At 35.9% G+C, this 12,263-nt stretch overlaps 1 protein-coding gene across 1 annotated transcript in view; it reads right to left on the reverse strand.

The window, feature by feature from the left end:
- Positions 1-926: 926 nt before the first annotated feature.
- The window catches only part of LOC123554849 (uncharacterized), a 42,703-nt gene continuing 31,366 nt past the window's right edge, over positions 927-12,263 (reverse strand). The window contains exons 4-7 of the mRNA XM_045345210.2: positions 5,849-5,969; positions 4,996-5,174; positions 2,372-2,483; positions 927-2,182 (exon numbers count right to left, since the gene is read on the reverse strand). Of these exons, the coding sequence (XP_045201145.2) occupies positions 1,969-2,182; positions 2,372-2,483; positions 4,996-5,174; positions 5,849-5,969 (626 nt within the window). The 3' untranslated portion in view covers positions 927-1,968. The remainder of the gene's footprint in view (positions 2,183-2,371; positions 2,484-4,995; positions 5,175-5,848; positions 5,970-12,263) is intronic.

Genomic DNA, 12,263 nt, shown 5'->3' on the forward strand with positions numbered 1-12,263 from the left:
TGTTGCTGTTTAACATGTACATTTGAACTTAAAAGAACACAATCAAGTAAGATATCTTGAACATGGCTATGGGCAAGGTTGGTGCGGTTACAACTTTATGTTGAAGGTTTGAACATTAAATAAAAAAGGAATGAAAAAATATATATGTATATATATATTTTTAATGGGGGGGGGGGGGGGTGAACGGGTGAGAAAACAAAACCTCACATGTTAATTATAAATATTGATGGAAAATTAAAAATGGGGGAGGGGGAGATATGCATGATCGATGGTGAGCATGACTGGGTGGAGGAGCGAGGTGGGGGAATGGTAAAACTTGCATGTTGATAAATATTTATGGGAGGTTTGAAAAAAAAATCTAAAATAATGAAAAAAAAAATGGGGGTGGGGGAGGGGAAGGGGGTGTGACCAAGGCAAGGGGGTGACCAGGCAGGTGTGGGTACACATCTTCACATGTTTATAATAAATGTTCATGGAAAAGTATGAAATATATTTAATGAAATTCTACCAGATGGTAAGTTTGTTATGTACAAATATGTGGATTTTTATACAATTAAAGGGCAAAAACTCTTAAGTTACAAAAGAAATCTGAACGAAATTGTGTGTGCACTACCACATTATGGTGATCTAAATTCTGTTTCCTCACATGAAGAATTCAACGCCCCGAGTGAGGCTCGAACCCACATCGATTAGGTAAATCATGTATAGAGTGTCTGAAATTGTGTATAATGCATGAGGGAAAGTAGTTTGAAGATTAAGCTGAAAGTTGTTGCAAACCGTTTTATTAATAAACATTATAAAGGGAGATGTATTAGTTTTGGAACATACCTCGTATAACGACATTTTATTTGTTTAATGTTTATTGATAAAATGACATCTTGCATTTTGAGGTAAACATTGAGAAAACTACATGACAAAACTAAATGTCAAGAACATACCCATTTAATATAAGAGTACATGTACAGTGTACATATGATATCAATGAACGTATAGTAACACACACACACACACACACACACTGATAAAACATAATTATCAAAAAAACTCATTCAATGCAAAAAAAAACTCATTCAATGCAAAACTTTCTTTAAGAGTTTTAGGAGAGAAAATGTCTATGAAAGCTAGGTATTATTTGCCTTTTTTAAAGTAAAAATACAATGCACTTGCGCTCAAACTTGCTTACAGTTATAAAATAAAGAAAACCACCCTTGGTTGATATTTACCCTGTTTCTAGAATGAAGAAGAATGGTGTTCTAAATACTACATCTGTCAAAATAAAACAAATTCAAATTCATTGTTTACAGAAATAAATTTCTTTTGTTTTTTCTTTTAAAAATCATTACTGACATTTACATAACTTCAATATGTGTACAGTTTAACAGTTTTATTTTACGAAATTACATTGTTTTTCAATATATATCATCCAAAATATCTAGGCCTGTAGATATTAAAAAATATTAGAAATTCTCTATAAACTTGTCTATAAATGTACCTCTTTCTCGTTTATATTTTAAGTACCCTATAATCATATTCATTTCGTACAAAAAAAAGATATTGATAATGTTCAATTCTTTTGAACGTTGATTACTTAAGAAAAGGATTTGTATATGCAAAAACTTGCTACAGATAAAATTATATTTATTCCTTGTCAAAGCTGTATCCTAGAACAACACTTTTTAAGTTCTCTACATTTCTATGAATTCCAAGTAACTTAAAGGTATTCGACACTCTGTTCCAAAAATGTTTTATAAAATGACAGTCAACAAAGTGTTCTAAATTGTCTGGTATTTTGCAAAAGCTACAATTTGGATTTTTGTTAATTTTCCATTTACACAAGTTTTCACCATTGGCAATGATATTATAAACAGTGTGATTACTGAATGACTACAATAACGAATACAAATAGTTCATACAAAAATGTTGAAAAATAAGGCATATAATAGTAAATGAATGAAAGAAATACAAAAACTACATTAACTTGAAGGCAAGTGCCAAAGCTGCAAAAGCTGCAAAAGACGACATCTGTACGAGGCTGGAACTACTTGTAGTCGACTCAAGTTTGCAGTTGCTCGGTACGGTTTTGAGGAACAGCGGGGTTACCTTCACAAAGGCGTTTGTGTACTTGGCTCCGCATTTCTTGCCCACCGTCATGGATATACATTTATGACCTGCTCTATATGCGCTGCAGAGTACAATAATAATGAATATTCTTTGACGTTATGTAATAATGGAGGTTTGAAATATAATATCTCGTGACATTAACTAGAAAATGACTCTAACACTTTAACATAACATTAATGTAATTGAACTCTACGAACATGTTTTCAAAACATTACTCGGGTTAAATTGCGCTAATAAAATGATAACTTACTCGCAGCTAGTTTCGACGTCAGAGTCCGGGTAATTAACTGTTACATTTGCATAGCAGTTCAGAAATTCATCGGTGCTTACGGTGTTCTTTACACACGTGTTTGTAGAAAAATCTGACAAAAAAGAGAATAATGTTAAGTGCTAAAAGCCAGAGAAAGGCATACTTTGAAATAGTTGACAAAATCATTGCCCAATCTCTTACAATTGCAAGTGGTGGACAACCGTAAGCTAGCAAAACTTTTACTCCGATTCCGTAACTATTTCATGAATTACTGAAATAAAGTATGCTCAAACTAGACTAAACAACAAAGCTGACTTATTTTATTGAGTCAAGTTTTAAGTTTCTAAATTTGTGCCAATCAGTCTTCAAGTTTTCAACTTTGTGAGAATATTTAGCAGAATGACCTTCCCCCAAAGACAGTGCAGAACTGCTCATACTGGATATAACGGTGTATATTTTATTTGTATATGAATACTAACAATAATTGAAGTATCGACTACACATGTAAAACGTAATCCCAAGCGAATGGATACTCTGGTCCCAGTTTTTAAGCAAATAAATAATCAACTCGCGCTTGAATTTTTTGTGCATGTGAACTCGCGTATATATACATGCGTTCATACGATCATGTACATGTGCGTCTGCATATGCAAATAACTAATCGTTGAAGGATATTGAAACTAAATTAAAAGCCCTAACTTCTCGAAATAATCCATCATCTGTAAACCAACTTTAAAGAGAAAACAGACGCACAAAATAATTATACGTGTATGTTCTTCATAATTATCAAGTTTCATAAAACAATTGGGCTATGAAGGACCTGTATCGCTCACCTGACCTATTGATCTAAAGATCATCAAGATCAACATTCTGACCAAGTTTTATTAAGATATGGTCATAAATGAGGCCTCTAAGTGTTAACTAGCTTTTCCTTTGATTTGACTCAGTGACCTAGTTTTTGACCCCACATGGCCCAGATTCAAACTTGACCTAAAGATCATCAAGATTAACATTCTGATTAAATTTCATGAAGATACAGTCATAAATGTGGCCTCTAGAGTGTTAACAAGCTTTTCCTTTGATTTGACCTAGTGATCTAGTTTTTGACCCCACCTGACCCAGATTTAAAATTGACTTATAGATCATCACGATTAACATTCTGTGACAACTACAGTGTTAACAAGCTTTTCCTTTGATTTGAGTTAATGACCTTATTTTTGACCCCAGATGACCCAATATCAAACTCATCCAAGATTTTATTGAGGGTAACATTCTGACCAAGTTTCATTAAGATTGGGCCAAAATTGTGACCTCTACAATGTTAACAAGCTTTTCATTTGATTTAACCTGGTGACCTAGTTTTTGACTCAACCTGACCCAGATTTAATCTTGACCTATAGATCATCAAGATTAACATTCTGACTAAGTTTCATTAAGATATGGTCATAAATGTGGTCTCTAGAGTGTTAACTAGCTTTACCTTTGATTTGACCTAGTGACCTAGTTTTTGATCCTACATGACCCAGATTCAAACTGGACCTTGAGATCATCAAGATTAACATTCTGACCAAGTTTCATGAAAATATAGTCATAAATGTGACCTCTAAATGGCTAACAAGCTTTTCCTTTGATCTGACCTGGTGACCTAGTTTTTGACCCCAGATGACCTAAATATCAAACTCATCCAAGAGTTTATTACGGGTAAAATTCTGACCAAGTTTCATTAAGATTGTGCCAATACTGTGACCTCTAGAGTGTTAACAAGCTTTTCCTTTGATCTGACCTGGTGACCTAGTTTTTGACCCCAGATGACCCAATATAGAAATTGTCCAAGATTTTATTGAAGATAACATTCTGACCAAGTTTCGTAAATATTAAGTCAAAATTGTGACCTCTAGAGTGTTATCAAGCTTTTCTTTTGATTTGACCTGGTGACCTAGTATTTGACCTAGTGATCTAGTTTTTGACCCCACCTGACCCAGATTAAAAATTGACCTATAGATCATCACGATTAACATCTTGACAACTACAGTGTTACAAGTTTCTTTGATTTGATGTGACTAGTTTTGCCAGATAACAATATCAAACTGGCCAGATTTTATTGAGGGTACATTCTGACAGTTTCATGAAGATTGGGCCAAAATTGTGACCTCTAGAGTGTAAACAAGCTTTTCCTTTGATTTGACCTGGTGACCTAGTTTTTGACCCAAGATGACCTTATATCGAACTCGTCCAAGATTTTTCTGAGGGTAACATTCTGACCAAGTTTTATAAAGATTAGTCAAAATTTGTGACCTCTAGAGTGTTAACAGTCAAATTGTTGACGACGAACGGACGGACGACGGACACAGGGCGATCACAAAAGCTCACCTTGAGCACTTCATGCTCAGGTGAGCTAAAAAAAGATGCTGTACTCTTTAAGTTACCTCAGGATTCACTTTTTATCATAATTGCAATAGCAACCACATTTTTATATTCTCCGTATGACCCAACCACATACTAAGATTCTTGCAAAAAAGTTATAGAAGAAATTCATTTTCTATGACTGACGGACTAACGGACGGAGTGGCAAACCATCTTCTTGGACCAAAATACTGAATACATAAAGAAATGAAAAGTCAAACCTGATGGTAACTTTGGACACTCGTTCATTGCAAATGACTTTGCTTGGTCGTATGTTGGCGATGGGTAACCCTCGGGAGCGTTACTGCGCGAAACGTCCATCATATTTTTAATGTTGTTCTCTAGATCCTTACACTGGTCTCCTACGTCCTTAAAACAGTCGAACATTCCCTTCACAGGTCTGAAAAACAGTATGCCTTAAATCACATTTGTTTCAAACTTAATTGCTTTTCTCCTAGATATTTTCAAATACTACAATGAACTGGGTCATTGAAATGGTCTATTCAAAGATGCTGCACAGATATCAATTCAACGGAATTACACAGTTATTCCATCTTGCCGAACGGAAATTTTATATAAATAGAAACAATTGTCCGACTAAAACATACCTTACAACGCGTATGCTTATTATGCTAAAAGACGCGTAGAATATTACCAAGCAGAAAAGGAAAGACGAATTGGGATAATTAAGCCCAAGAACAACATTGCACAGATCTGAACAGAATTTCATTGCGACTTGTATATCAAAATCCAAGTTCATCGGAAAAATCAAAAATGAAATTCAACATAAAAGTTGCAGATATCGTCCCACAAACATTCATCTATTTTTCCGAAAAAAATTTTGACATGTTCTCCGCAAAAAAGGTGGGCGTCTTCGAATGGAAATTAAGACATTAATGCAGTTGATACATGCAGAAGCTGAATATGAGCTCACTGATACCCTTGTTACACAGTTTGCCAACATTTGAATATATACACACGAGAACGGAACCATTATCCTTACGGTGATAACGTGCGATAAGAGCGTTGCACATCAAGATTGCAAATGCTTTCCATGTGTAAAAAGAAATTTACCCGCAAATCATTTTGACAGCAGTTAGGATGATACTAAATGGTGAAGGTTGTGAAGGCATAGGTGAGTTATCATCTTCCATACGTTGGCTGCTAAGGCACTGTTGCACTGCTGTACAGGGACCTGTAAAACATTCAACGGGTCTTCAAAGTTTCTTGCAGTTATTATAATTATGACTCCCTATTTAATTTGTCGGTCGACAGTTTGTGCTATTAACGGGTTTATAGTTTAACACATGTTTACTGGGCTAAAGCTAAAATTCAAGGAATAAGACTTTGAAACTTATTCCTGATATCGTTTATAAACACATTGAACGGCTGTCCGGTAAATAACCAATAAGTTTGTAAAAACATAAACAAGAGGGCCATGAAGGCCCTGTATCGCTCACCTGACCTATTGACCTAAAGATCATCAAGATTAACATTCTGACAAAGTTTCATAAAGATATGGTCATAAATGTGATCTCTAAAGTGTTAACTAGCTTTTCCTTTGATTTGACCCGGAACCCTAGTTTTTGACTCCACATGACCCAGATTCGAACTTGACCTAAAGATCATCAAGATTAACATTCTGATCAAGTTTCAAGAAGATACAGTCATAAATGTGGCCTCTAGAGTGTTAACAAGCTTTTCCTTTGATTTGACCTAGTGACCTAGTTTTTGACCCCACCTGACTCAGATTTGAACTTGACCTATAGATCATCAAGATCAACATTCTGACCAAAGTTCCATTAAGATATGGTCATAAATGTGGCCTCTACCGTGTTAACTAGCTTTTCCTTTGATTTTACCTGGTGACATAGTTTTGATCCTACATGATCCAGATTCAGCTTGGACCTTGAGACCATCAAGATTAACATTCTGACCAAGATTCATGAAGATACAGTCATAAATGTGGCCTCTACAGTGTTAAAAAGCTTTTCCTTTGCTTTGACCTGGTGACCTAGTTTTTGACCCCATATGACCCAATATTGAATTCGTCCAAGATTTTATTGAGGATAACATTCTGACCAAGTTTCATTTAATAAGATTGGGCCAAACTTGTGACCTCTAGAGTGTTAACATTGTTTTCCTTTGATTTGACCTGGTGACCTAGTTTTTGACCCCAGATGTCCCAATATCGAACTCATCCAAGATTTTATTGAGAGTAATATTCTGACCAAGTTTCATTAAGATTGGGCCAAAATTGTGACATCTAGAGCGGTAACAAGCTTTTCCTTTGATTTGACCTGGTGACCTAGTTTTTGACCCCAGATGACCCAATATCGAACTCGTCCAAGATTTTATTGATAGTAATATTCTGACCAAGTTTCATTAAGATTGGGCCAAAATTGTGACCACTAGAGCGTTAACAAGCTTTTCCTTTGATTTGACCTGGTGACCTAGTTTTTAACCCCAGATGACCCGATATCGAACTCATCCAAGACTTTAGTGAGAGTAATATTCTGACCAAGTTTCATTAAGATTGGGAAATTGTGACCTCTAGAGTGTTAACAAGCTGTTCCTTTGATTTGATCTGGTGACCTAGTTTTTGACCCTAGATGACCCAATATCGAACTCGTCCAAGATTTTATTGAGGGTAACGTTCTGACCAAGTTTCATTAAGACTGGGCCAAAATTGTGACCTCTAGAGTGTTAACAGTCAAATTGTTGATGACGGACAACGGACGGACAGACGACGGACACAGGGCGATCACAAAAGCTCACCTTTGAGCACTTTGTGCTCAGGTGAGCTAAAAATGTTGACGTAATGTTACTTTTCATTCTTAATACACATATCTACCCGCAGTTTGTTTAAAGTGATCTCGGCAATCACTTAATTCACTTACCACTTCAGAGGTCTGTATTAAAAGTTGATCAGTTAAAATGCCCTGCGCAGAAAAAGTAGATGTAAGTAACTAAAAATAAATTGCATTCGTTGCTGAAAGTGCGTTTACAATTTCACAATCATAACCTGTAGCGAATTTAACAAATGAAAGGAAATATTTTTATATTACTTTGTTCAAATTATTTCAGAAGCACAGCACTATCATTAATTAGAACAAGAGAGTCGTAGTGGTCCTTATTCGGTCACCTTGAATGTATATATTACACTGTGAATCATGAATGAAACAACATAAAAAGTATCCCCGTTTGAACAAATTGAGAAAGGACCTTACAAGGATGCTACATAACTAGTTTAATGAAGATCTGCCAAACAGTTCAAGCAAAAAAGGTTATTTTAGCTCGAGTGTCCACTTAAAAGGACCCTAGAAATTTCACAGAAGACTTTATATGAAAGATACAGACCAAGTTTGATGAAGATCAAACAAACACTTAATGAGAAGAAATTGTTTAAATTCATGTTTATTATTAGCCACAGTGGCCACTAAAAGGGGCCAATTTCTCTCATTTGGAAATAGGAAAGGATCTTACAATGATGTTACAAACCAAGATTGATGAAGATCTATAACGCAGTTCATGATAAGAAATAGATTTAATGTACATAGATACACCCAAAAGGGACGATCTGCTCCACTTTAAAGAAATTAGGGAGAAAACCTCACAATAATTTATAGATAAAGACTGATGAAGATCCGTCAGGCGTTTCATACTGTGCAGAAGTTGTTTAAATGTTTGTCCCAACCTTTAGCTCTAGCGGTCCTTTAAAGGGGACGAGTGGTCTCACTTGACCAAATTAGGGAGAGGAACTAAACATGTTGCTAATGAACGGTTTGACGAAAATCCAAGAAGTGGTCCATGAGAAGAATGAATTCGTTTTTTTTTTATTATTCTAAGCGCTACCGACGCCTAAAAGTAACCGATTGTACCTATTTCAAGTTTGATGAAGATCCATCAGACGGTTCATGAGAAGACGTCATTTAAACGTGTTTCTATGTTTAGCCGCTTAGCGGCTCGTGCCTCCATTTGAACAAAATCGGTTGGATACTACAGACCTGATGTATGATAAGAACGTGTTTACAAGCGTTTTTTGCTATTTTAACTTCTTGCGACCACTAATATGTACTTTTCAGACATTGTCATCAGTTTGATTATCATTCTGTGACCTTCATATTACTATTGTTGCCATTATTGTCATGATCATGCTTTTATATTGGTTTATGTCGATGTTCTGTATATGCATAACGGACATAGTAAAATCTATGTTCTATGTTCTAGAAGGAGCAAAGTGCACCTATTTGACTTAAATTGGGATGGGGCCTTATAGTGATGCTACAGACCAAATCTGATGGAGATTTGCACGGTAGGAAATAAAGAAAGTATTTTAAAGATTTTAAATTTAGCTTAAGCGGATACGAGTGCCTCTATCTGAATAGATTTTAGAGGGGATCTTACAAAGATGCTATAGGCCAAGTAGAATAAAGATCAATCAAGCCGTTCACGAGTGAGGAGAAGTCGTTTAAAGTTTAAAAGATTACATAGACATGTAAATAACAGTCATGATCAGCCTTATCTTAAATCCGCTTTTTGTTTTCAAGATGTTTGATCAAGATTATATATTGAAGAGGAATAGGCGTTTGAAGGGTTTTCAATTTTCACTTCATCAATGCTACATGCTACCATGCTACAGACCAAGTTTGGTGAATACCATCAAGTGGTTCATGACAATAAATATTTTAAAGAGTTTTCTTTCTATTTTTAGCGCTGATGGCCATGAAAATCATTCAAGAAATCCAATTTGCACAAATATCATATATGACTTTACGAGGATGCTACAGACCAAGTCTATGATGATCCATCAAGTGGTTCAAGAGTAGAAATGCTGTTTCTTTTTTTTTTTTAGCTCAGGTGGCCCTTAAAACCTGTCAAACCAAACGATTTGACCAAATTTGAGAGATGACCTTCCTAAGATGCTACAGAGTAAGATGATCTATCATGAGAAGTTGTTTAAAATTATTTTCTGTTTTAGCTCTGGTGTCCCTTTAAATCAGTCAAGCGGAACTATTTGAACAAATCTTAGAGAGGACCTTACAAAAAAGCTCTGGACAAAATTTGGTGTAATTCTGACAGAAGATGTTTAAGTATAGACGCGACGCCGACGGACGAAGGACGACGGCAGACACAGGGTGATCACGCGCAAAATGAGCTTCACGAGTTTATTCATAGTGAATTGTAAATTTAAACGTCTATTTATATTATTCCATTGTCATATCTATATCTATGCGGGAGGAGGGGGGTGGGGGGGGGTGAAATTTCTTCAACAAATGATAATGTTTATCTGAGGTTATGCTGAATTCCTAAATGCGTGTTGGAGATTTTAAAATTAGTTTGTGTGTGCATGAAATTTTCTCTTGATTTGAAAATCCAACCACTAAAAGGTTTATTTTCAAATTACATACTGTTAAAACAATTTTAACAGACCTGAAACCAAACTGTATTATATAGATCAAAGGAACATCATTCTCGGAATAGGTCTGCATGGTGTTTATACACAAATCTGGTGTTTCAAAAACATTGCTCGCTACGCTCTCCCGATTCCTAAATCCTATCACAGGTCTATAAACACCATGCAAACATAATTATGTCTCGCAAAAACAACTATAACTTATAAAAGAAGAGGGCCATGACGGCCCTAGGTCGCTCACCAGAGTAACACACCATAACAAACATGTTTGATCTGGTGACCTATTTTTTTACACCACATGACCCATTTTCAAACTCCTCTGAGTTTTCAAGGAGATAAACATTCTGACCAAGTTTCATGTACATTGGAGCAAAAATGTGGCTTCTAGTGGGGTTTTTTTTCGATTTGGCCTAGTGACCTAGTTTTTTACCCAACCGGACTCAACTTTTAACTCGTCCGAAATTTCATGGAAACAAACATTCTGACCAATTTTCTTTATTAAGACTGGACCAAAAATGTGGCCTGAGTGTAAACAAGCAATTTCTTTTATTTGACCTACTGACCTAGTTTTTGATCCCACATGACCAAGATTAGAATTCGTCCATGACTTCATGAAAACAAACATTCTGACAAAGTTTTGTGAAGATTGGAGCAAAAAAGTGGCCTCTAGAGTGTAAACAAGCTTTACTTTGATTTTACCAAGTGGCCTAGTTTTTGACCCTACATGACCCAGAGTGGAAATCATACAAGACTTCATGTTACCAAACATTCTGACAAAGTTTTATGAAGACTGAATAAAAAATGTGGCCCCTAGCGTGTAAACAAGCTTTTTCTTTGATTTGACCTGATGGCCTAGTTTTTGACCCCTATGTGTCCTAGATAAAAATCATCCGATACTTCATGGAGACAAAAATTCTGACTAAGATTTATGAAAATACAGCCCCTATTGCATACACAAGGTTTGTCTTTGATTTGACCAGGTGACCTAGTTTTTTACCCCAGATGACCCATATTCGAACCTGGCCTAACTTTCATCAAGAAGATCAAGAAATATTCATTAAAATACAGCCCTTATTACCTATACACAGTTTTTCTTTGATTTGAACGGGTGACCTAATTTTTGACCCCACATGATCAAGATTCAAACTTGACCTAGAAATCATCAAGCAAACATTCTGACCAATTCCCACGAGATTCAAATTTAAAATGTGGTCTCTAGAGTGTAAACAAGATTTTCCTTTGATCTGACCTATTGACCTAGTTTTTAACCCAACATCACCTATATTCAAACTTGGTGTAGAAGTCATCAAGATAAACATTCTGACCAAGTTTCAGGAAGATGGGGTCATAAATGTGGCTTCTAGAGTGTTAACTAGATTTTCTTTTGCTCTTGCCTACTGACCTAGTTTTGATCCCACATGACCCACTTTCAAACTTGGCCTAGAGATCATCAAGACAAATATTCTGACGAAGTTTCATAATGATTGGGTCATATATGTGGCCTCTAGAGTGCTAACAAGGCAAATGTCGACGCACGACGGACGACTGACGACGGACGCCGGACAATGACCGGTCACAATAGCTCACCTTGAGCACTTCGTGCTCTAGTGAACTAAAATCGCTGTAAAGATAAAACTGAGAGATTAAAAAAGATGACAAGAGATCACAGAGTGATCTTGGCGCCCACCATTGAGCCATTTTTGAGTTTTCCAATTTCAAGACTAGCTCAATGTCAAAATCAAGGTCAAAGTTCATTTCGGTACACAACACTGTGCATGCGATCCATGCATGTGGTCCAAATTTAAAAGCTGTAGCTTGAGAAATGTGAAAGTAGGTCACAAGATCAATTTCAAGGTCAAAGTTCATTTCAGTATACAAAACTATGCATGTGCTTCAAATCTGGAGGCTGCAGCTTGAGAAATGTGAAAGTAGGTACTAGGTAAAAATCAATGTCAAATTTCAATTCAGAACACAAAAATATGCATGTGGTCCAAATTTGAAGCCTGTAGCTTCAAAAATGTGAAAGTAGGTCACTAGGTCAAAATCAAGGTGAAATTTCATTTCGAAAACACA

The sequence above is a fragment of the Mercenaria mercenaria genome, chromosome 7 (genome assembly GCF_021730395.1).
Source record: "Mercenaria mercenaria strain notata chromosome 7, MADL_Memer_1, whole genome shotgun sequence".
NCBI lineage: Eukaryota > Metazoa > Mollusca > Bivalvia > Venerida > Veneridae > Mercenaria > Mercenaria mercenaria.